Source organism: Uloborus diversus, unplaced genomic scaffold (assembly GCF_026930045.1).
Source record: "Uloborus diversus isolate 005 unplaced genomic scaffold, Udiv.v.3.1 scaffold_13, whole genome shotgun sequence".
Classification (NCBI taxonomy): domain Eukaryota; kingdom Metazoa; phylum Arthropoda; class Arachnida; order Araneae; family Uloboridae; genus Uloborus; species Uloborus diversus.
Genome location: NW_026557987.1, coordinates 10,742,916 through 10,769,641, shown reverse-complemented (window position 1 = coordinate 10,769,641; position 26,726 = coordinate 10,742,916). Strand labels below are relative to the sequence as shown.

The following is a 26,726-nucleotide window of genomic DNA, read 5'->3' as shown; positions in this document are numbered from 1 at the left end:
ATAGATCGATAAATTATTGTAAAATGACTTTTTTTTAATCCAACCTACGTATTAAAATTCAAAATGTCTTGCAAAAAGTCTGTTTTAAAAGTAATTTTCTAATTCAGAATGTCAATAACAGCATAGTATTGGATGCGATCGGCCAATGTCGACAGAAGTGGAACGCCCGTTCATTGTATCGTGGATTATATAAGTCGATAAATTATTGTAAAATGACTTTTTTTTGATTGAACCTACACCTTAAAATTCAAAATGCCTTTCAACAAATATGTTTTAAAAGTAATTTTCTAATTCAGACTGTCAATACAGCACAGTATCGGATGCGATCGGCAAATGTCAGCAGAAGATAAACGCTGTACATTTCGGTATCGTGTATTATAGATCGATAAATTATTGTGAAATGACTTTTTTTCATTGTACCTACGTATAAAAATTTATAATGTCTTGCAAAAAATCTGTTTTAAAAGTAATTTTCTAATTCAGAATACCAATACAGCGCAGCATCGGATTGCGATCGGCCAATGTCGGCAGAACCAAACCTCCATACGTTTCGTTTTTGTGGATAATAGATTCCTAAATTATTTCAGTATAATTTTTCCAATTGTACCCACGCATTGAATTTCAAAATGCTTTGCAAGAAAACTGCTTTGAATGCACTTTAATCATTGAGATGACCAATGTTGCTGAGTATCGGACAGCATTGGACATTAGACAGGAAGCGTAAATTTCCAAATATATTTTTGCAGTGCTAAATTTTGTCTAAATGTCTGTTATTCATGTTATTCTTTCGGGAGGAAATTGCGAAATGTTCTGAAAAGTAACCGTTGATTAAGTTTTTCTGATTTGACCAGTATCAGTTGGCCAAGCCTATACAGTATTGGACTAGATCGGCCAATAGCGAGGTCTGTCAGTTTCGTTAATCAGGAGTTTCAAATACCAAATCTACTGGAAAAAGTCTTATAACAGTTCTACCTTTATATTAAACACAAAATTTCCTTTTAAAAACGTTTTATAAAGCCTTTTCACTTTTTCAGTATCGGGATGCCAATACTGCCCAGTATTGGCCAAAATCGGGTAAAATCGTCCGACATACGGCGACGCACGCCAGGTTTGGCCAATACTCGACCGATATTGGCCAAAATTGTTGTGCTACTGGGGAAATAGCACACACACCCACAGACAGTGTGGGTACGTGTGCACGTGTGTACGTGTGTTTGACAGAGGGCATAGACGCCACCATCCAGGAGTGATTCCACTCGCTGAGGCCGGTAAATAGTAGAGTTCCTAATGGAAAAGGGACTATAGAGTAGACAGAACTCTTCAAAAATGTTTTCATGCGCACAAATAACGAGACAAATTCTCATATCTGATGGAATGCTTTCAACATAATACGTATTTGGAACATAAATTAAGGAAAAGAGGCTCTTTACAAATGATGTCCAGCTTTGAGTGGGAGGGAGGCTCATGAAGTTGTTACAGTTTGTGATAAGGGGGAGAAAGGGGGTAAAAAAAGTAACATCGCGCAATATTTAAATAAGAATAAGTTAGTAAAATATAGCGTGGCATGTGTACGGTGATGTGCGATGCTTTGCACCACAGGGGGGAGGAAGAAGAATGGTCAAAAAAGTATACCGTTGAGCCTCTGACAATGTTTTCATTTTGGGACTCTAATCCGAATTAGGTGGTCCAGCAGGTCGTCTGAATTAATGAGAGTGCGGATCAAGCAAAATAATCTATAAATTGGGTGCATAAACAAGTACTGTATATAGTAGGAATTGTATTTTAAATTCAAAGGATTAATGAGGGTATATTATTACGATGTCCTCACCAAGAAAATCCCTAAAAATCTTCTGAAGTAACTGTGGAGGAAAAGTTTTTTCTTTTGGTTTTTAAGCTCCTCTTTGTCGCTAAAGCAGCATGAGTGGCAACAACCTGAAAATTCATTGCGAATTGGCGTTTCGAAGGAAACGAAATAAAGTTAACAAATTAAAATGGTATGTTCATAATATTTAATGTTTTTATAAACTCTGAAATTAGTCTGATTACTTTCTACCGTTTCGTATAATTTGTTTATCATTATAATCTTGTACAGTAATCGTAAGTACCTAACTTGATTATCTTGACACGTGCAACTATTCACGACATGCGGCATGTTTTATTCTTCCATAAATTTTCACTTTAACGAAAAATCTTTTTCTAAACATGTGTAATTAAACTTTTAAAATGTTATTGCAGTGTTAAATATTAGTTGTTAATCCGGCATTTGCAATAGTGCATTTGTAACCGAGAACTTAAGCCTACTCAGTTGTTTTGTGTACAGACTTCACATCGATTCTTAGAAATCAATTTGGTTTTTTTTAATGCATGAAAGAAAGTTCTTTACCTTATGATTGTTAACATGTGATTTTAGTTCTTTTTTGCCTTGTAAATGGTTTATTATATATATATATATATATTCGATTTCGTATAGTTCCATGATACTGATAATTTTTTTCACACTGCACTTTGTTTATTTCTCCTTGTCTGAACCAGCTATTTGTCTGTATGAAAAATAAAAATTTATTTCAATTCGTAATTAAAGTTTAGTGACAGTATTGTATTTGTACTAATATTTCTGTTACTGGAACTTTAAATATGTTCTGCACACAGTTACAACTTTTTTCAATGATTCATTTGTAATGTTAGGACGAATGGTTTTCTCTATCAAGTTTTGCTCTATGGTCACATTGTTTTTATTGTCATTTTTCACAGGTGAACGTACCCAAGACGAGACGTACCTTTTGCAAAGGTAAATGCAAGAAACACACTTTGCACAAAGTAACACAATATAAGAAAGGAAAAGACTCCGTTTGGGCTCAAGGTATGTTGGAAAAATCTTCTTTTTTATGTTTTTTCGAGAATGTTTATTACAATTTTCGTTTTTCATGATAATGGTTTATTTGGATAATCTATAACAACATCAACTTGCATTACTTCAAGGCCTAGTTGCTCAAATGTCCCTTTATGTCAAAGTTTTCATTGGATCGTGAAGTGACTGATGATCCCATTAATTGAACTACGAATGTTGCTGTGGGAAGCTGAAGTGCAGTATTTGCAGAAATGAGTTGTGAAATATTTGAAGATGCACGTTTTTAGATTTACAATAGAGAAATGCTGAAAATTAACATTTTATTCATTCTTCATTTTTGGCTCAAACCAGATGAGCAAGCTTGTACAATGAAGCTGAAGTACACTAAATGACAAAAATGTAGAAAAAGAAAAATTCACATATGTTGCCCCTTTATTTCCATTGCAGAAAAATTCATGTAGGTTTTCAGCTGGTCCCATGGAACTTTCGCGTTAAGAGTCTTAAATCAGCAGTGTTACCTTTTATTACAATAACGAGCAATATTCTTTAGCAAAATTAGGAACGTTGAAATCCCATTACACCAAATACCAATAGAACAAAATGTCTTTCAACAAAACAAATTTTCAGTCCTGAGTTAAACAAAATTTGCAGTCCTTGAAATTGGTTGTAATGAGATTTCACTATTTTGAATCATTCTAATATACTTTCCATCTCAACACTTAATTCATTATTTTATACATTTTCATTTAATTTTATTGCTCAATCCATTTGTACAAATGAAATATTTTTTACCTCACATTTACATTATATTCTCCAAATTTTAAAATTTGCCTTTTAATTTTTATATATTCAAATCTAAGGAACCATAACTTAGGTATAATGATATGCAGTGTTCGCGCTCAACTATCCGTAACCTGGGTCCCAGGGACCCATTAATGAAATAGATTTGGGTCCTTTGGTGGAAAAAATGAGTCCCTTAAATTTTAAACAGGAAATCTTAGCTTATAAACAAATAATATACAACTATTTATACTTAGGGAAAAGAAAATATCCACATAGTTATTTAAAGGTATGAAATAAATTAAATTGGTTAATTTCGTCCTTTTTTCTGTGATTATCATATTTTCAAATAATACACTTGCAAGACTTAGTTATTTGAGAAACTATTTAATCAAATACAATAAGATAAACTCAAAATTTACTTTAAAGTTGGATTTTACCATGAAACAAAAAACAAATGCCCTTGATTGATCAAGCAGAAAGCACTCCCTTAACCTTTACTTTTATAAAAAAATTCCTAGGTGTAAAAAAGCGAACAGCCCCCCTCCATGAATTATCAAATATCATTGGCAATTTATTAGAAATAGAAAAAATTTGCAAGCGAATTAACCCAACGCAAAAATGGTGATCGCAAAAACGAAACATTTTCTGACATGAGTATGAAAATTGCTCATTTGCAATCTTAAATTAGTATATTTGACTTCATTTTGACTATTTCAAAACATCTGTGTTGGCTTTCGTGTTATTTTTAAAATCTCGCCATTTTCAAAATGGCGTGATTTTAATTGAAAATTTGCAAGTCCAAATAAAAATAGCCCATCAGAAATAGGTGAATTACTAGAAAGTGAACATGATCCAAGTGCTTTTGTGTAAAATTCAAGTATTCATAAGCAATTTCACAAGAAAAATGTGAAGTTCAGAACTTTGTGTTTAGCGCGATCGGGAAAATGTTCGCCATTTTTTTTCACCCCTGCTTTTATTGAGGATGCAAGATAATGATTTTCAAAAGTCATTCTGGTTAGATGAATGCAAAATATCCAAGCGTTAACTTTAGAGTTGTCCTGTATTAATCCTGAAGATTGCATTGAAACCACTCTTACGTTTAGTCTTTATTGCTGTTTTTAGGAATTTCCTAAGATAAAAGTTGAGGGAGAACTTATTCTTAGAATACAGTACAATGGGATATTTATGAACATGCAATATTTTGCTCCCTGAGCTCTGCCCAGGAGGTCACTGTAAGCTCCAGTCTTATCACTAAAATTCCATTGACTGATCAACAGTAGGGGGTGTGTTTGAATAGCTGATAAAGAAATAGGGTCATTTTAATCCTTTTCTATTGATTCTCCTGGTTGTTTAAAAGCATTCACTAGATAGATCTTCAGCATTTTCTCCATTTTTTTTTCTTCTGGCTTTTATCTTTTGGGTGTTCTGGGTCCCCAGGACCCGAATTTTCACGGAAGTTGCGTCCGCTTCCCGCGATTTTGCGTAAAAAACCCGCTATAGCGCGTAAACGCGAACCCTGGATGTGGAATATAAGCCTTTTTTTATTTTAAAAAGTAATGCTTTGTACATGCTTGTGACATGTACAAAAAATTATTTTTTAAATGCAAAAAAGGTTCTATAAAAGTTGATACTTCATGTTATGACTAGCTGCGTTGCCCGGCTTTGCCCGGTGCACCTTAAAAATAAAAATGGTGTCAAGTGACATATACAGTCGGACCTCCATATATCGAACTTCCACATATCGAAATTTTCTACATATCAAAATCCCAGCAAATTTCTATGTTCATTACATAGAAAAATTGTTTCTATATATCGAAAAAATCTCTATATATCGAAAATTTTTAGGTTTTTTTCCACTTTAGACTGTTTGTCTTATGAAAAATGAAGGTTAGCGGAGAAAATTATAATCACTAAAGGTTGCTACGAAACTCATAAGGAATATGGGGTTCAGGAGTGTGTAGATAGGGTCGTTGTTCCGTTCTGGAGTTTTTCCATTCCCTCAAGTTTATTTCAAATCTTAGTTGCAACCAGTAACAAAAATCAGTTTCAAGTTATCCCTTTTGTCTGTTGATTATCATTCCTAGTATTTTTAGCTGAAGTAAAAATCATTCAAGTTAAGTAGATTGATTTTTTACTTTTCTCTCGATTACATTGTTAAAACGAAAATCCCCTATTGTGGCGGTTCAAGTTGAATTTCCAAAGAATGAAGGTGATGAAGGAGCAAAAATGTAATTTCCGTTAAATTTTTAATTATTAACTTTCATTTAATCCGATGCTGGTTTAAATTAGCAGTTGGGTTTCATGCACAAAAATTAGTTTTATTTTTAATGTTTTAGGATATTTTTATGATAAAATAAGATTGTTTCTATATATCGAAATTTCTATATATCGAATTTTTTTCCGGCAATTTGCTACTTCGATATATGGAGGTCCGACTGTATTCAGCAATCAGGCTTTAATAATAATAAAAAAAAATCATGCAAAATTTCCCTCCCAAACAATGATGACAGATATTAAAATACTTTTAAGAAATTAAATCAAGAAAGATGGATTTAAAAAGAGTAACCATAGAAAAACAAAATAAAGTAAGTTTAAGGAATTAAAATGCGAAAGAAAATGGTTAACAATTTTTAATGGACATGGGATTTTTTTAACTTGATTTAAAAAGGCATGTAACTTTTTTTTCCTTTGGAGATATAAGCTTAGTTTTTCGACCATAGGTCGAGTTTAATATGGAGTAAAAAATGTCGCTTTCTCCAATGGTGTCAAAAAGAAAACTGGGATAATTCTTTCACTTTTTATTGATAGATTTAATAAAGAAAGTAGTGCCTAAATTTCAGCTAAGCCTAAAAAAAATAGTTAAAAATGCGAATAACTCCTACCATATTTAAGTTAGAGCACTGAAACAAATTTCGTAGAATGCAGAAAATTCTATTCTTTTCAACGATATGTAATGTTAATGTGTGTGAGTACTTTTTCACCCTATATTCGGGAATTATGTGACAATTGGGCCTAAATTGGAATGAAAAAAGAACTACTCATCGAATTTTTTTCGAACTGGTCTGCAAACCTCTCCGGGGCTGAAAGATACCAGTGTTAAAATTCCAGCGAAATTGGCCGGGTAAAAAAAGTTCAAGTTTTGCGCGTTTAATCAAACAGGTTCTTTTTGGAGGATTCATTTTATACTTTGTAGAGATACGTAATAGCTCCTTACATTCAAATATATAAGAATCAAAAGACAAAGTTCAAAATTTTGGGAATAAAGTGCAAATGATACTTTTCTGTGACAAGTATGTCATTTGGCACATTTTGTATTTTTAGTGTTTAAAATTAATTTTCCGCCATATTGCAAAGCAACATTCAAAGGCCATATACTTGTGGATATCAACAATCGCTTTAAGCTTCTTTTATTATCGCCGAGGTAGAAACGTGGTTTTCACTAAAGTCACATTTCTTGTAAAATGATAAAATACTAACTAAAATATGAAAATGAATCAAGTCTTTTTCGTAAAGGACTAAATAAATGAACAATGCACAATCTGAAGAGGAAGCTAGCATGGCTATTAAAATTTTTAGCTAGGTGTGAAAATTATTATGAAGTGCATCAAAATTTAATGAGCATTAGTCCCCCCAGTACTGCATGTATTGGGGGGGGGGGGTGGACTTATAAAAGTAAAACTTGTATTTTCTCAATAATACATATAGTCCTATTTTTTTTAATTTCAAATTAAAAATAAATATAGCTTTTACTTTAATTCTTTAAAGATGTGGCGGCTGAACTTTGAATTTGGTTTTAAATTGCAGAGTTGATGAATAAATCGAGTCGTTTAGGAAGACCTTCAACGTTTTAGCATTTTGCTAAAGCTTTTATTTTAATTTTAGCTTCTTAGTTGAAGATCTTTTCAACTCGGCTTAAACCTTGGGTAGAAATTAATTAAAATGCGAAACAGAACGACATACATACCTTTATCGGAAAACTACCTTGCAAATTTATGCATAAAAATGTTATACCTGTGCAAATAGATTGAGCATTTTCCAAATTTGAGACTAATTTCCGTGGGAAGAAACAGGATCTTATCTCCTTGTTATGACTACTAGTTTGCTCAACATTTTCAATGAGGAAAATTTCTTTCCCCGACTGACATTCTGATGAAAAAAAAATCTGAGAAATGTTAGCAACTACGGGTCCTTCCCACGGGTCCTTAAAAGTGCTTTATTTCGGTGAACTGTTGCAAAGGTCCTTTTAAGGTGCTTAATTTTAAACAAAATTCCTAACGGATGACTGGATATATAAGATGGATTTTATCTTTATGTAAACATTTTTTATAAAGTTTAATTTTTTTTTACTGGAACTAAAAATCAATTGTATTCTATGTTTAAAGTCCAATCAATACTTATCGATTACTTCAGATAGTTGAAATTAATTTTTAATTGCATAAAACCAGGGCTTGAAAATTATACTGTTTGGACTTGCCGGGGCTTGTAAAAATTCAGATTGGGACATTGTCTAACTAAGCGTGTAAGCCTGGCTAAGCATGTTCAGGGTTCGTACGCCCTTGAAAAACCTTGAAAAGTGCTTGAAAAAAAAAGTTCATTTTCAAGTGCTTGAAAACCTTGAAAAAGTTTTAAAACCTTGAAAAAGTTTCTTAGTGCTTAAATTCTCCCAAAAATCAACGAATTGTGCTTAGAAGTTTTAAAAAAGTATTTCACCAATGCAGTTTTCTGAACATGTGTTCAGTATGCAACATCGCGAAAAATTGCTTCCGTGTTTGGGATTTCAATCCTTTTGCATCTTGTAAATATTTTGATGTTTTTTACAACCGAAAGATATTTTGACATATGGTACCTTAGATTAGTTTATTTTTTGTTTAATTTCATTAATTAACAAAGAAATTAATTTGGAAACCATGACAACATTGACCTTACTCGGGTTTCGCGGAAAATTGCTCTTGTGTTTGAAATTTCAATCTTTTTGCATCCTGCAAATATTTAAATATTTTAGCTAATCAAATGTTAGTTTCGCATATGCTACCTTAGATTAGTATATTTTTTGTTTAATTTAAAAAAAAAAACAAATAAATTTATTTCATGGGAAACATGCCACGTCGAACGAACTCAGACTTTGCGAAAAATTGCTTCTCGTGTTTGAAATTTCAATCTTTTTGCATCTTGCAAATATTTAAATATATTCACTAATCGGATGTTATTTTCATATTTGCTACCGTAGATTAGCATATTTTATGTTTAATTTCAGTAAAATATAAGTTTATTTTATGGGAAACATGACAACATTAAACTTAATTCGCGAAAATTTGCTTCCCTTGTTTGAGATTTCAATCCTTTTGCATTTTGTAAATATTTTTATATTTTTGGCAATTAGTAGTTATTTTGACACTGCTACATCAGATTAGCTTATTTTATTTTTTATTTTAATAACTAAAGAGTTAAAGAATTTATTACCTTGGTCTTGTTTAATTATTTGCTAATTTATTTTTGCGGTTTTGAATGATTATCTTTACCTAATTTTTGGTCATAGCAGATTTTTTTAAAAAAAATTTAAATTTCAGCAGTTGAGCACCTAGCAAATTAACTTAAAGTTTGTATTTTAAATATAAAGTTGATTTATATAATTTTATTTATAAGTACATCATTTTTTTATGTCTGCTAAAATAAATAAGGTGTATAACAGGGGTGGTTGTGTTATGATTACTCACTTGAAATCTAGTAGTGTTGGTTTTTATGCTTTTACCTCCCTATATCTCCAATTTTCCCCTTTTCCTCAAATGTTCAAAATTACTACTTTATTAAGGTTGTGGGTACTTGGAGCTTACCGAAAGAGGCTTTAATCAGCAAAGGGGTAGATAGCTTAAGGAGGGTCATTCATCTTCATTTGGATCTAATAAATTGACCAGTACAAGCCTAGCTAGGCTCAGTGCCTGTTGCTGGTTATCAACAGGCACTGGGCATGGTATTTCTATGCAAAATATTTTGACTTAATAAACTATTTTATGAATTGTATGCGTAGCAAAAGTTGTTGTTGTACATATGTATATTCAAGTAATAGGGGTCTTAGTTTTAAAAATTATTTCTCCCCCCCCCCCTCGCCCCATTTTGCTCTTTGAAACTTTCAAGTAATTTTTCATGAACTCAAAAATCACTTGAATATTATTGCCTTTCTAAATTTACATTCTAATTTCAACAATAACCCATTTTTTCCCAAAATAAAACTACTTTTGTCATAATATATGTCAACTTCTTGTGAATCTTTTCAATTTCGAAATATGGCTCTATAAATCTGAACTTGCACATTTATTGTCTATTGCAAGTTAATCAATGAAAGCTGAATAGGCTCAAGTTTGCATTCACAGTATTTATCACTGCTTAAGCTGCTTTTGTATATTTTGAGGTGTAGAGACTGGACTGTGGACTTTCATAAACTTTTCTTACTTCCTAATTTTTAAATTTACTCGAGGACAGTTGAAATGCCTTATTGTCCGAACAGCTAATAAATACATACGAATAATTGATTTGCATACTTATAAATGATTTGCAAACCTAATATTTTTAGAACTTAATAGTGAAAACTGAAATAACTTTCTGGGTAGTGTTTTTGTCCTAACCGTCCTTATATTGTAATAAACCACTGTATAGATATTGGAAATAAATGTTGAAACCCGGGGGAGGGGGAGGAGTGACTTCAAAAACTCCTCTCTGGCAATGCCATTGAACTTGGGTATTTTAGTTTCTTCCCATAAAAGTTAAAAGCACTTATGAAAGGTTTTTTTTAAGTATTAATTTGCTGATACTAGAAAATATACAAACCTCTGACTGCTGCAACCTTTGAAAAACCTCAAAATTAAACCTTTTGGTATCTGCTTCTCTTTATTACCAAACTTTTCAAACATTTTCAGAAAAACTTTCAACGCAGCAGATCTTTCATCAAAGCGTCTCTTGTTGTAGAAAAAGCAATTTTGCTTTCCTATACTTTTTTGTATTATTGCCTTATTTCTATGTGTTTGTAGTAAATGAAATCTGCATACAATATTTTTAGTACAAATTTATGATATTGCCTTGAAAACAAAATTTTTTACCTTGAAAAATACTTGAAAAGTGCTTGAATTTTTTTCTGCCTAAAGGGTATGAACCCTGATGTTACCCTTATATACTTGGCTAGGCATGTAATTTTTTAATCAAATATTTCTTCCTAAAACTTGATTATTTTGTATTTTATTGAAAAATTATTGCATCATTACCAATACTTAAACTTTACTTCAACCCCAATTTCTGTTAAAAATTTTCAACTTCAACTATTGGCCATTGGAGAACCTTACTGCTTTGGCTGCTTATGGCAATGGTAAAACAGCTTAACTTCCCAGTTACTTTGACCAAAACCTAAGTGACAACTCGTTTGGCTGTAAAAAGTCAATGGATAAGTTTTAATGCAACTGTCAACAAAATGCAGGCAATATGATCAAACCTTCTGACTTTACTTTTCCTTTTAAGGAGTAAGCAAAAAACAAAAATTCCTTCGCTTGCTTGTGGAGATTTTGCTCAGATTGTGAAGATTTTGCTCGGCATTTTTCCCAGCGCATCTGCATGAGGGAGGGGATTTAGTGCCATTATTCAAATGAAAAGCACTCTCCATTGCAGTTAGTCCATGGAGATTATTAGCAGTTTGATGAGAATTTCAATTGATGGTGGGAATTTAGAGAACATCGAGTCATTGGTGGCAATCAAACACTCGTTGTTTAACACCAAAGGAAGTGACATGGTGACAGACATGCATGTCAGCAAGAATATTGTTAATGCAATGTAAATTTTAATGACAACTGTGTCATTAATTTAGACAAATTTTTGTATGATTTCTATTAAAAATTTTTAAAATTCAGATATCAAGCCAATAAATTATTTTTTTTGTCTGATTAATGCTATACGATAAATTAAAATGTTTTCAGGGTTCGCGTTTACGCGCTATAGCGGGTTTTTTACGCAAATTCGCGGGAAAGGGACGCAACTTCCGCGAAAAATCGGGTCCCAGGGACCCAGAAAACCCAAAAGATAAGAACCAGAAAAAAAAATGGGAGAAAATGCTAAAGATCTATTTAGTAAATGCTTTTAAGCTTCAAAATGACCAGGAGAATCAACAGAAAGGGACTAAAATGACCCTATCTGTTTATCAGCTATTCAAACACACCCAAATTGTGGACCAGTCAATGGAATTTTAGTGATAAGACTGGAGCTTACAGTGACCTCCTGGGCAGAGCTCAGGGAGCAAGTTCACAAATAGCCCATTGTACTGTATTCTAAGAATAAGCTTTCCCTCAACTTTTGTCTTGAGGAAATTCCTAAAAACAGAAATGAAGACTAAAAATGAGAGAGGTTTTCAATGCAATCTTCAGGATTAATACAAGACAATTGTACAGTAAAAATATTGCAATTTGGTATTCATGTAACCAGAATTACTTTTGAAAATCATCATTTTGCATCCCCAATAAAAAGAGGGGAGGAAAAAATGGCGAATATTTTCCAGATCGCGCTAAATACAAAGAGTTTGGAACTTTACATTTTTCTTGTTAAATTGCTTATGAATACTTGAATTTTATACAAAAGCACTTTAACCTTGTTCTTTTTCTAATAATTCATCTCTTTCTGATGGGTTATTTTTATTTGGATTTGCAAAAGTCGGGTATTAATCGATCGCGCCATTTTCAAAATGGCCATTTTAAAAATAGAACAAAAATCAAAACAGATATTTTGAACAAGTCAAAATAAAGTCAAATATACTGATTTAAGGCTGCTCTTCAGTGGGAAAGAAAAACCATCTCGCTTGAAAATGGGCCTTTTCTTTAAACGAAAGCAGTGTACATCAGTGAAGTGATTGACACTTCAACAACCAATAGAACGAGCGGTGGCCGATGAAAGTGTGGATCATGTGACCTGTCACATTTTGCAGGGGGACAGACCGGACGCTCCCCTGCTGTGCAGAGTAGTCGAAGGAGGTAATAGCTGACGGCGAAATGAAACCGCAGCTTTTTACAGACCCTTCCAAGGAAATTCTAGTTCTTTCCCTCTTGAGTCTTGACTACATAGGTAAAAGAAAAATAACTCAGTGTAAAAGGCGCGGCATTTTGCAATCCCGCTTGTGATATTAATTTATTTGCATTCGCACTAAAATTAATTTTTGAAACGAAGATTTTTTCCCCCATTAATACGGTTCCTGATCTCATCTAGGAAAAATTAACGAATGAATGAATATTTGCAATAAATTTATAAATTCGTTTTATTTTTAGAAAAATGTTCGTTATTGAAAATTGATAATATCAAAAAAGGAAGGAAAAGAAAGATAGCCTGCATGACCACACTGAATTTTAACGAAATGAACTCCAAATTCTAACCAAAAAATATTCTTTAAAAATGGATGATCCTACTTAATAAATCTGAAAAATCGAGTGCCGAATAAAAGTGGGGACTAACTAGTTATCGGTTGGCGAAATTCTTTCACTTCCTCTGCCTGTTTGCCACTCTCCCCAACCCCATCCGAGTTAGCAGAAAACATTCTTAAAAATGAAACTAGATCCTCTTTGCATAGTTAATACTTGATTGTACAATAAACATTAATGCCACTAATTAGTTACATTAACCTTTATTTGAACTGATAATATTTATATTTTAGTGCTAAATTAAATACTACTTTGTTGGTTAGTTACCTGTTTTACAAATGTAGTGGCGACTAGAAAAAAATGTGGCTACTATAAATACCTTTTCTCACCACTGGTGACCAGAAAATTCCCCTAATCTTTATCTTTGAATCCTTTTCTTTTTGAAAAAATATTTATTTATTTATCTAAGTACTATATGCAGATGAGAAGGCTACGATAGCATTTCTCAAGGGGTTGTTATGGTGAAAGTTCTTTCAAATTGAGCATAACAACGGCAAAGTCGCGGACGGCTACGGATAAGGATTTCCTGAATTTGAAAAATTAAAGATTTTTCTCTGATCTTTGTATGCAAGGGTGCTCACCCTGCTCCAAGCTCAAAGGCAAAAATCACTTTTTCCCCCACTCTCAATGTTTGTAAACTATCTTGCGTTGAAATTTTGCAATAAAACTAAACCTAGCACTTTTAGAGTCTCAGATTCCCAGTTACTAAATTCGGCAAAATACATGAGGTATTACATGCACTATATGACCAAAAGTATTGGGACACTTTCAAAAATTCACAATTTTACGGATTTCTCAAAAAATAAAAGACCAATTGCTCTCTGCTCTGTAATTTTTTTCTCATGAAAAGTATACTCCAGACGTCAAATCCAATAACAATTAAGTCTGCTATTCATTTAGGGGACCAGCAACAAATAATCTGTTCTTATCATGAATCACTCTATAGCGATGGCAGGAAAGTGTTGCCAGTTTGCTAACAATTCCTTACCATTCGTCGCCTATCCTAGAATTATAGAAATTCGGCTCATTAGATTGCTGATAACTTTTTAAAATTTAAAGAAATTGCGGTGGAATTTTTTTCATGGATTGTAGGATGTATCTGAGCTTTGAATTATGAACGTTATAAATTGCTATCTTTCGTGTCTGCGCAGTGAAAAATTAATAGCTTTAACTGTTCATATTTCAACAAATTTTCAATATTTTAACTTCAAATTTTATTATTATGTTTCTCTAAAATGCTGTCAAATATTTTAAAAGTTTAGTAACGTTTGACGAAATACTCTGCGTAATATAAGGCGAAAACCTTCAAAAAAATTTTGCATTTTTGAAAGAAATGCTTATATTTCCATGGGTATAAGAGATACTTTCACAAAAATATAAAAATAAGTTTTTGATAGATTTTTAACTCATTTCTGAAAATTATAGCTTATTCCCAGCAATTTGCAATGAAAAATTATCAAAAAACTTTTTTACTCAATTTGTTGTCGGTCCCCTAAATGAATAGCAGACTTAATTTTTATTGGAAAATGACAACTAGAGTATACATTTTATGCGAAACAAATTATAGAGCAATTGGACTATTATTTCTCGAGAAATCCCTAAACATGTGAATTTTTGAAAGTGTCCCAATGCTTTTGGTCATATAGTGTATATAGTGCTTCTACTTCAACACATTGAGCTTTTATTAAAATTTTCTAATAAGTCTTGTGAGTGTCTGATCCTCGTTAGTTGTCATAATAAATATTAAGGGTTGTACTTTTTCTCAGGAGGCACGAAAATATTACCTACATGTATATCTGCCTGAAAAAAAAAAAAAAATCTCGAAATACTTAGATGAAAAAAAATCTCAACGCCTCGCTCTGCCAGATTTTAAAGTTTTTATCGCTCTGCCTCGTTTTCATGCATCTTGCATTTAATGAATCAATAATAAAAAATAAAAAAAGGGCAAGAAACAGATTTGCAGGAAATACATAAAGTTGAAACAAAAATGAAAATGAACAGCTTACATTTAGGAAAGCAATTATAGGTACAAGTAAGGGTTCACAATTAAAAAAAAAACAAACAAGACAAACTTTTTCTTTTAAGTTCTGTGTTACGCACTTCTGTGCCGAAAAATTATCGTATCCTGTCTTCAGTCACAGAATAAAATGAATGTTCTAATCCAATGATTATCAAGTAATTTTCATTCGTATAGAACAAAAATCTTTTTTGAGATCCCACATTTTCCATTCTATTGACTCCTAGTAATATGTAAATACAGCGAGAGAAAGGATTTAGCTTCTTGTTTAGGAGAGGGAACCATTTCTATATTTAATTAACATGATCTTTATCGTAAGCATACTATTTACTCAGAAATACTCCCTATTTTCCCAAGCACTCTGTTTGAGGGCTATGCCTTTTAATTTTCTCGAAAATAAAAATTTTCAAAATGCACTTTTAGACGATCTCTGGTAGTATTTGGAAGTAAGTAAGAGGTCCTGTGATCTTCCACCAGCAAATTTTTGAACTTGAAACGCCAAAAACACAATTTCAGGTTCTTCAATTCTGTTAGGAAACGGGGAGTTCGGAAGCTTTCCCCGGAATTTTTCGAAATAGTCTAAAAACGCAGTCTTAGTGTGATGTTGGGGGGGGGGGGGGGGGGGGGGGTTAGGCAAAATTTTTAAAGTGTTTATAAACATGATTGTAGGCCATCTTTAATAACGTTGGGGACATGCAGGTTTTTTGAAATCCAAAAATGCAATTTTAGACGACTTTTTTTTTATTATGGTCAAAGAAGGACTTTTCACAAACTCCCTTCCCGAAATTTTTTGAAATTAAAGCCATAAAAACGAAATTTAAGACGATCTTTAATGATGTTTTTTTAAGGGGGGGGGGTGCTTATGTGACCTGAAAACCTTTATGCCTGTAATTAATTTTTTCTACATTGTATTAAAATGCTGATCTAGCTTCTGAGAATGAAAATAGAAAACAGTGAAAACTTGTAACCCCCATTCTATATTGTTCACATTTTAGTTAGCTTTGTCGGCAACATAAGGCTGAAAACGTCATTAAAACTAATACATACAATGCTTAGTAATTCTACCACGGTGTGTTTTTTTACATTAACTGAATTATATTAAATTGCTAATATATTTTTCATGATTTTCTATGTGTTTTAATGAGTATGTTGGTGTACGGAATGTTTTCCGCAATTGAATTTTCCACCTCCCAAACCTTCTAAAGAAATTTGACGAGTCTGGCTCTTAAAGACACAAATAATTTTCAAAAAATGTTTGTTGAGCAGTGGAAAGCACTTTATGTGTGTACCATTTGTAGTAACATAAAACACATGTAAAACGATGCAAAATACCCAGTATCTGGAATACGATTTAATCTTATATATAAAAATATTTTTCTACTGGAAGGGAAAAATGTCAACTTTTCGCATTCGACAGCATTGTAACAATGTTCATTATATTGTAAATAAACAATTTGACTCAGAAATATTCCTTTCAAATCTATTTCTTTTCAAACCACAAATTTGAAAAAAAGCAGATGTTGCGAATTTAACAGCTAATATCACGCATTACATGGATTCACTTTCAAAAGCACTTGATTCTTCACGAAAGCCTTATAGGAAAAGAGGAAAGAAGAAAGGACGTCCAGCGGAGGTCATTGAGGGGAACTAATGAGAGGGTAATAAATCTTACACCCCATTAGCACTTACCCCTTAAGTCTGTGCTTACCCCTCAAAAAGGGGAGGTTTCTAATAAAGGGCGGGGGCGAATGCAAAAAGTGAACGTATTTTGAAATTTTTTTCAATAGTTAGAACATGATATTTGTTTAAAAAATGGTCGCATTATTTCAAACAAGATCTCAAAAGAGAGCTGGAAATATTTTGCGTGTCAGGGCGTTCTTAAAATTTCGATAGCACGAGTTGCAGATGTTTTACAGAGCGAAATGTCCAACAGTACCTCGTTTTCGAAGAAATTCATTTTTTTCTCGAATTTTAAAAAATCGGAGAATGGACACATCAAAAAAGTAAAAACTAAAAGAAACAGACATGGTCTTGAAAAATTACTCAGAAAAAAAACCGGATCCGAAAACTTCACAGGAATTTGTAAAACAAGCTCCAACTTTCTCCGTAGGTTAACATTAGATCCGAATCTTTCAGACTCTCAGTGAAGAGCACCCTTAAGATTGCAAATGAGCAATTTTCACACTCATATGAGAAAATGTTTCGTTTTTGCGATCGCGATTTTTGCGTTGGGTTCATTCGCTTGCGATTTATTATTATTATTATGCAATTGCCAATGATAATTGGGAAGGGGGGGGGGTCTGTTTGCCTTTTTTTCACTAAGAAAAATTTCCAGGAAAACAAAAGTTAAGGGGAGTGCTTTTTGCTTGATCAATCAGAGGCACTTGTTTTATATTTTATGGTATAAACCCATTTTTAAAGTAAATTTTGAGTTAATCTCATTGTAACTGACCAAATAGTTTCTCACATAACTGAGTCTTTGCAAGTGTATTATTTGAAAATAATTTTACAATGATGAAATCACAAAAAAATTAGGGCTAAAATAACCAATTTATTTTTATTTCATGCCCCCTCCCTTAAGTATAAATATTTTTATATTATTCATTTTTTCACTAAGATTTTCTGTTTAAAATTTAAGGGACTCATTTTTTCCACCAAAGGACCCAAATCTATTTCATTAATGGGTCCCTGGGACCCATGTTACGGATAGTTGAGCGCGAACACTGTGTTTTATTAAATGACAATAAAAAACTGGATATGTAAAAAAAAAATTTCAAGCATGTAATCTTTAGACAAATATGCCCCAACAGGGCATGTAAAAGCTTAAGATTTTTCTAGCCCTGCATAGAATGCAATTACATTGATTGTAATTTTGAGTTCAACCCAGTCAATACTTTTGATAAAGGAAAAACTAAAAAGATAAGAAACATTGTATGGAAGGGATATATATATATAAATGTTTGATTTATGCCCTTGAATTTTAACTGTAATACAAAATATGTATACATGCATTTACATTCAATGTTCAAGACAATCATTTAAATGTCCTTTTTTATTTAAAATCCTCTTTGCATTTGAGCTAGATTTAAACTCAATCTCAAAAATTTGTTTGCATATTTTCATGTAGCATTTTGTTATATATGTATATTATTTGGCAGGTAAGAGGAGATTCGACCGAAAACAGCAGGGTTATGGAGGTCAGACGAAGCCTATTTTCAGAAAAAAGGTATGACACATTTAATGAGTGATTATTGTTGTTAAATGCAAAAAAACCAGGAGTCTTCTTTTTTTTTTTTTTTTTAAATCTGAGTTGTCCAGTCGCCGTGTATAAAAAAACGAGTATGAACACTTTTTTCCTTTTTTAAAGAACTGTTCATTGTTTCTTGAATTACAGGTGAACGGTATTGTGTATTTTTGATCCCCCCCCTTTTTTGTATAAATAGTTATAATTTTAAATAATGTATTGTAAAATATGGTTCAATTTTTTTAAGGACATGATTTTTATTGGAAAAAAATATATATATTACTCGTTTGGAAAAAGAATACTACTATAGGAAATTTTAAATTTTTTTCCTCTTAAAGGGCTTTGAATGTTATCTTCTTTGGAAAATAATGATAGATTTTTTTTCCTAATATTATCCACTGGAGAGCATAGCAAATTAATTTTTGTTACAAAAAATTTCCTGACACGCTAAACTTTAAACGTTTCTTCTGTAAAATTTCATTTCTTCGTATTGTGGCAATCTTTCAAATGAGTGATATGTTTTTTTTCTTTTTGTTTCTTATAAGTAATTTTCATCTTGTTTTGCACAACATAATTTGTTTGTTTTCCCTTTTTTTATATATTTTAAGTGTGCTACTGTGTCAGCTTTATTGTTTTTTATTTAAATCAAATGCATTTGTATTAAATTTTCTATTGCATTAAATTATAAAATTTTCTTTTGCTCTAACATTTAATGTATGTTGCAAAAATGTAAAAATATCCTAGTTATATTTGTAAGTACAAATTGAAAGTCTAAGTTCTTACAGTTCCTTTAAAAAAATTTAATTTTAGATTTAAATCAAAAATCTGTTTTAACTTTAAGAAAAAAGGGAAAAAAGAAACCCCTTATACACTGGTACAAAGCTTTTACAGTTTAATAAAAATAAAATATTACTTTCAAATGTCTCACTTATGTGCATAATCAAAATTAAAACCCTTAAGGATGACATGCTTTGTCATCATTAAGGGTTTTGTCAGTTCTGGTCTACCTCCCTACCTGCGAGTCAACTTAAATAACCAATAAATAGTGCAATGATATTCAAGGTTCTGATATATTATTTAGATTTATTTTAGTTCTTTATTTTTAATCTATGATTTACATGCTTTTTTTACACTTTTTCAAATCTTTAATTGTATGTAAAATATCATTTTGTTTTTGCAACCTTCAAAATGACTCTGATGATCATACATTAACTTTACATTATCTTTCTTATCTTTAAATGGATTGGCTTTCGTGTTCCAATTCATTTGACAAAAGAAAGTAAAGTAATAGAATTCTCCAAGCCAAATACATTCTGTTTTGTATTTGTTTAAGGAAATTTGGTCATTTTACATTTATATACAACTTGGGCTACCAGCCCCTTGGTTACTGTTGCTCGCCAATCCTCAGAAACAACTTTTTTCTGCTTTGCAACTTGAACTTGATTATCAGATTGAGATATGCACTGAATAACATAATTTGCCTAATACCAACTGTCTGGTTAATTTTTTGGCTGATATTTGTATTTTTATTTTATTGCAAATTAAAATAGTTCATCTATTTTGAGTCTTATGTGAAATCGGTTTAAAATCCTAAAATTATCTACCTTAAAAGTATAATTACAAAATGAATAAAAAATGAAATAAATCATTCCAAAAGCAAATGAATATAGTGATTTGGTCTATGTTGATCGGAAATTCTTCATAAATTGATAAGTACTTTTTTCCTGATATATGATTTCATAACTGATAATCATAACTTGTTATGTTATAAATAATCTTTATATTATTATTATTAACATTTCATTCCAATGATTAATTTAATTAGATTGTTTTTAAACAATACTTAATTTCAAATGTTATATTACTGCTAAAATTAAAATACTGCATTATTAAATATCCAAGTGTTTTCTACATATATTATGCCTTTTTAATAATTTGTAAATAGTTTTCAACTTTTCTTTATTTTCAATTGCCAGGGTTCGTACGGGTCATGGAAATCCTGGAAAGTCATGGAAAAAAATTAACAGAATTTCAGACCTGGAAAAGTCATGGAAAATTGAAATTTTCATTGAAAGTCATGGAATTTTTTTTCAAGTCATGGAAAAATGTCCTGGACAAAGAGAAAGGAACAGTAGCTAAAGGAGCATTAGAAATCTTGAGTGATTTAACAGTATAACACATAAAAGCTATTAAAAGTGGAAAACTGAACGTTTCAAAAATCAAGTCTGAATTTTTAAATCTCATTGCATCCACTTCTGTCGCAGCCGCTTTCCATTTTTTGCGATGTGATTTTACTGCCTGGACATCACTTATTTTGAATTTTTTGTTATTTTCAGCACTTCTTATGTTTCATATTCTGTAGTAGCAAAATTTCACGTTCTTAGTTTCGCCACGCCCACTCAAAAAAAAAAAAAAAAAGCAATTCAATTGCATGCAAGTTCGATTCCATCACTCGTAAGGACTTTATTATTAAATTTATCAGAGTTTATCTTAATTTGTTGAATGTTTTAGAAAATAAAGATCTATAAGTCAGGCGATAGAATACAGAAAAAGAGGAATTCTAATGCTCTAAAACAGTAGTGCCCAACATACGGCATGCAAAACTAACCCATGCGACCCACTACTACGTTCAATGTCGGGAATTACAAGTGTTCTGGAATTTCTGAACCTATTAATTTATATGCATTTGAAAATATGCAAATTTGTAAACAAAACAAATATACTTTTGAAGCAGAAGATTGATTGATTACTGAATGTTTTTTTTTTCAAAAAAGATCTCGTTTAGAAACATAAAGAAATAAACTATGTGGCTTTACTTTAAAAAACCAAAATACTGTCAAGTTACGTGGATGATTAAAGGCATTGTTGACACTAAAAGGAAACTTTTGAAGCGAATTTATTGAAACTTAGTGTTGATTCATTCAACCTTTGTCCCATTCAATATCATTCTGCCTGTTTAAAAAAAAAACATTTAAGCATCATCATATTTGTTTCACTGCATTTTTACTTTACGAAAATTTATATGTTGAAGACAAATAAGAATAGTTTTTTAAGTGTGCACTTATATTTTTTCCATTACGAGTAAGTGCTTCAATGAGGCTGTGGCATTCATATAGACATTTTGCTAATGCTCATTTCCCAATATTACCAAGTTTGAGATTAAATAGTGCTATTCTCTTCATGTAACGAGGTCATGGAAATTTTCATTGAAGTCATGAAAAAGTCTTGGAAAAGTCATGGAATTTTTTCATCCAAATAGAGTATGAACCCTGAATTGCATATTAAAAAAAATATTGTTACATAAAACAACTTTACATATTTTAACTATACTGGATTAAAAAATGTCTTTAATCAGTAATTATAGAGTATTTAAATTTGTTTACTATTCGGTTGCCAAGTATTAAGGTTTTCTGCCAAACCAAATACTTGGTTTTATTGCCGACGGTAGTTTACCGAATACCGTCGGTGCATCTCTAATCTGATAATTGTAACGAGGTGTGGATTTAACAACCTAAATTCAACCTAAATGATTTTCTTTGAAACTTAAATGTATGCAAACCATCTTTTGGTTTGTTACATTTTAAATGGCCATTTTCTACAGTATTACTTGAATTTAAATGTTTTTATGGTGTTAATATTAGAGGGATGCACCGATAAGCCAATTGGCTGATTACAGATTAATTGGCTGTTGATTGGTCGATTAATGATCAAAATGATTATTTCCAATGCTACCAATTCATCCGTTACTTTTTTTTCCACTTTGGAAATAGTCAAATTTATTTCTAATAGACGATCTTTCTCCTCTTTCCTAATTTCAAAAAATAATATGAAACTGGTGCAAGTTCTTCCCGGGTTAAGTTTATTTTTTAATTATTATTAGCCATTTAATCCAAGTTTTTTATTCATTAATACAGGGTTCCCACAGACCCTCAAAGCACCTTATGTGTTGTTATGTAAATTTGCATTTTTAAGGTGCTACCTAAGAAATGGTTTGTTGAAAGTTGAAGGACAGATATTACAGTGACATTATTAACAATCTTTCTTATCTTTAAATGGATTGGCTTTGACATTCCAATTCATTTGACAAAGGAAAGTAAAATAATAGAATTCTTTAATCCAAATACTTTTTGTTTTGTATTAGGATAAAGAAACTCGGTCAGTTGTCTCAAAGTGTATGTATCGCATCTATATATATTAGGAAAGATTTTGTGTGAATGAAACGTGAAAAAACTTTACGCAAGGCCACTGGGCACGAACTTTGGTGCCTGCTTTCTGTAGTTTGACTCCAATAAATTTAGCTATGACCTTGACAATGTTTATCTCTGTTTGCGGAGCTCTGTGTGAAGGGGACATGTTATTGGGCCGAATTTGAGTTTGAATACTTTTACAAAACGACTAATAACTAATATCCGAAAAAAGGTAAGCGTTGTTAGAGCCACAATATACTATGCATTAAATAACATTTAAAAAACAATTTTTTCTTCAAAAAAAGCGTGTCATATGATAAATATTATACAGTTGAACCTTCATATATCGAAATTTTCTACACATCGAAATCCCAGAAAACTTCCATGTCAATTACATGGAAAAATTGTTTCTATATATCAAAAAAATCTCTATGCATCGATTTTTTTGTTGAGACATTCCTAGATTTTGTTCCACTTTAGACTGTTAGTCTCATGAAAAATAAAGGTTGCGGGAGAAAATTATGTTCCCTAAAAGTTTGCTACGAAACTCATAAGGAATCTTGGGTTGAGGGGTGTGTAGATAGGTCGTTGTTTCGATCTGGAGTTCTTAAATTCGCTCAAGTTTATTTAAAATCTTAGTTGTAACCATTAACACAGTAAAATCAGTTTTAAGTCATCCCTTTTGTCTGTTGATTATCATTCCTAGTCTTTTTAACTTCAGTGAAAATCATTCAAGTTAAGTTAGATTGATTTTTTACTTCTCTTTCGATTACCAGTCGTCAAAACAAAGATCCCCAAATGTTGCGGATGAAGTTGAATTGCCGAGTAATGAAGATGTCTGAAGGCGCAAAAATATCGATTCAATTTAGTATTTCCATAAGCAGAGCGCCTGCTGTTATAAAAAATCGGAAAGCCATTATAAAAGTAATGAAACTTACAGAAAACTTTCACTCAGACATGAAACGACATTCCAGTTGGGTTTTTAGAAACAGTGCAGTGCTCAGTAAATGTTTCCCATTTAATTTTTTCGTTATTAACTTTCATGTACTCATATGCTTGTATAAATTAGAAATTGGGTTTCATGCACGAAAATTAACTTGAACTTTAATGTTTCAGAAGACTTTTATGATAAACTAAGATTGTTTCTATATATCAGATTTTTTTTTGGCAATTCGCTACTTCGATATATGGAGGTCCAACTGTAATATGATGTTGTTAAACATTTACCTGGTTGCAGTAAGACATAAATATCAAAACTGAATATAAAGATTTAAAATGCAATAAAATGTAATGTTAAGCCTGTAGTAGCTTTGAGATTAGTAAAAGAGGTAATTTTTAGTATTTTTTTTTTTTTTGACTTAATATATTTTCTGTGGTGGGATTTGGAATTTCTGTATAAAAAAAAAGAACATAAGGTGAAGATTTGGTGCTGCCCAAATGTCTGGGTCTATGCCCTAATTTTTAACATTAAACGAGTATTTGATTTTTAATTGTTAGAATAAGATAACAAGTCTTGACCCATTGCTATTGTATAGATTGATTTCTAAGAATTTCGCTCATAATTCTGTAACTTTGCTGTGTATCATTTTCTCATCTTCTGTCCTTTGTAGGCCAAAACCACCAAAAAGATCGTGTTGAGGATGGAGTGTTCGGAATGCAAGTATAGGAAGCAGCTGCCAATCAAGAGGTGCAAACATTTTGAAATTGGTGGTGATAAGAAGAGGAAGGTATGTATAAGCCACAGTCATGAAACAAATAATATTTGTATATTGTGCTTTTTTTCGGTGTCGCTTTCTTTCACTGTATTTAAATTATGTTTCAATGAGAAGGCCATTTCCATGTTCTTCATTTTTTTTCAAAAGAGTTTGTTTTCAAACTGTTGAAATAAGTTTTTCGAGGAAGCAAAATTTTCAATCAAACTGTCCTAATAAGCAAAGTTGAAACTAGTATTCCTTCCAAAGACATAACCATTGCTAAATTAATCAAGTCTACCAAAGTAATTTGTCAAAAAAGTTTGTAGGGCCAAATTGTTTTTCATTTTAGAATTAGATTTTTTCAGCGTTTCCTTTTCTTTCTGTAACTTCTCTGATTTCTTATTCAACACTGCAAATCTTTTGTGCATCTTCAAATTAAAATTTTAAATGTATTTTCAAATTGAATGTAATTCTTAAATGCAAATAGAAATTAGTAATTTAGTGTATCTTGATCTTTTCAGGTCTTTCTAAACATTATTTTTGTTGCATAGTTTCAATAGACAATGTTATATAAATGTAACAAAATGTTGAACTTTTGAAGTTGATTTTCCTATTGAGATAAACATTCTGTTCTGTTTTCAATTTATATGTATTGTTTGTTTTTCACGAAAAGGCACATCGTCCCCCCCCCCCCCCTCGAACGCAGAGTTTCATTTTACGAGGGGGGTGATTGGTAAGCAATCCACGTGCTTCTAAAGGAGACAACCAGACAGCCTTAACTCGGGCGTGCATTTTAATGCGCAAAAAAAATCTTAGCGTTCTTTACATCACTTGCTTGACTTGTCTGTTGTCATTTTAATTATTCTTACATTTCAAAAACCACTGCTTTTACAACAACATGCTATGATCCTCATATACCTGCTCCCGAAAACAGCGAAATAGAATTATCAGATACCATTTAACAATGGAGAAGTCAAGTGCCTTCTTGTGAAAAACGGACTATACAATGAAAGGAAAGCCATGGCCGTATTTAAGGAGTGGGTGTTTAAAAGGTTTAAGCCCCCTTGGAAATTCTCCGGTTAAAAATATTCTGTTACTGTTTTCAATTATTTGCTTGTAAAAGTCTGCCCTTTTTTTTAAAAAGAAACTTTTAGTATTTTTTATGATGTAAAGAACTTTGTTTTGATCATTATGTTCTTTTAAAAATATCTCCTTATTAATATGGTTTTTCATTTCACGAGCGTTGTTTCAAAAAAGTTTCAAAATGATTCTTCAATTAAAAATCCTTTTCAGCATTAACTTAAGTTGATATGTAAAATGATGCATGGTTTAAATGTTTAGCTATTTCTAAAAGCTATAGAATAAGTTTTTGAATAGCTCAATCATAGATGACTTCAAAATAGTTGCAGGCCTCCTTTTTTGCCTAGATGAGTGTTGGTAAAGAATTTGAATAAACAAAAGTCTTGCTGATTTATGTACAGTGGTATTTCCATACATCAAACTTTTTCATATAGAAATTTTCTGCTTTTCGAAGAACTTTTTTTGTATCGAAAAACAGAAATGACATATTCAGAGATTTTAATTACTTTAGACCACTTACGTCACAAAAATTAGGAGAAAAATATTGTAGTTACTGTCACTACAAACCCAACAAGTCAAGTGGAATGTCATCTTTAATTTATAAATTGTTATCAAATTTCAGTTGCAACTTGTCCTTTAAAAAAGTTTTACTTTTTCCTTTTCTCTGATGAATGATCTTCACCTCAAAATTAACGTATTTTCTGTAAAAATCCAAGCACTTCTATCCATTTGAAAATTAAATGCAAAAGGTGTTTGAAACAATATGTCCTGGACTTCAGTTTGCAAAAAAAAATTTTTAATGAAGTTTTTAATGGAATGAACGAGGAGGAACATTTCTTAATTTCAACCTTTTTGCAAAATTGGGTGTTCAGGGCCATGTTCCTGGTTAATGTACCCACTGCTTTGATAATTGTTTTTAACAAAATTTAATGTGTTTGAGTAAATGCGATAAAATTAAGATTTCTTCTATATATCAATATTTCTATTTGTTAAACTTTTTTTTTGCTAATTTTTGCTATTTGTATAAATGCAAATGATTTTAGTTAAGCTAAACAAGGAAAATAATTCTGAAGGAGAAAAAGGTTCTCATCTTGCAGTATTTCTGCAGGTTTAAGTTGGACTACTAAGAAATAGAAGTAGTTTAAAATTCCTTTCTTAGAAAATATGACTTTATTTTTCTCAGAATTGAATGGTTATTTTACAAGGGGAAAAAGAATAATAAAACTTGTGAAACTAATTTATTATATATATATATATATATATATATATATATATATATATATATATATATATATATATATATATATATATATATATATTTGTATTCATTTGCTAATAAATGTTTCTTTATTTTCAGGGACAAATGATCCAGTTTTAAATTTCCTTCTGTGTCTGTACAGTTTTGTGGAAATAAACTATTGTAAAAATCTCCA

The 26,726-nt window shown here is 31.4% G+C and overlaps 1 protein-coding gene across 1 annotated transcript; it reads left to right on the top strand.

Annotated features, from left to right (window-relative positions):
- The first annotated feature begins 1,900 nt into the window (after positions 1-1,900).
- Positions 1,901-26,726, top strand: LOC129232589 (60S ribosomal protein L44-like). Its single transcript, XM_054866721.1, has 5 exons — positions 1,901-1,994; positions 2,752-2,860; positions 18,247-18,314; positions 24,130-24,246; positions 26,651-26,726. Exons 1-5 carry the CDS (start codon positions 1,992-1,994, stop codon positions 26,669-26,671), a joined length of 318 nt encoding a protein of 105 aa, XP_054722696.1. The 5' UTR covers positions 1,901-1,991; the 3' UTR covers positions 26,672-26,726.

Coding starts and splice junctions, on each gene's coding strand:
- LOC129232589 (XM_054866721.1), top strand. Junction 18,315..24,129: donor AGCCTATTTTCAGAAAAAAG/GTATGACACATT, acceptor TGTCCTTTGTAG/GCCAAAACCACCAAAAAGAT. Junction 24,247..26,650: donor GTGGTGATAAGAAGAGGAAG/GTATGTATAAGC, acceptor CTTTATTTTCAG/GGACAAATGATCCAGTTTTA.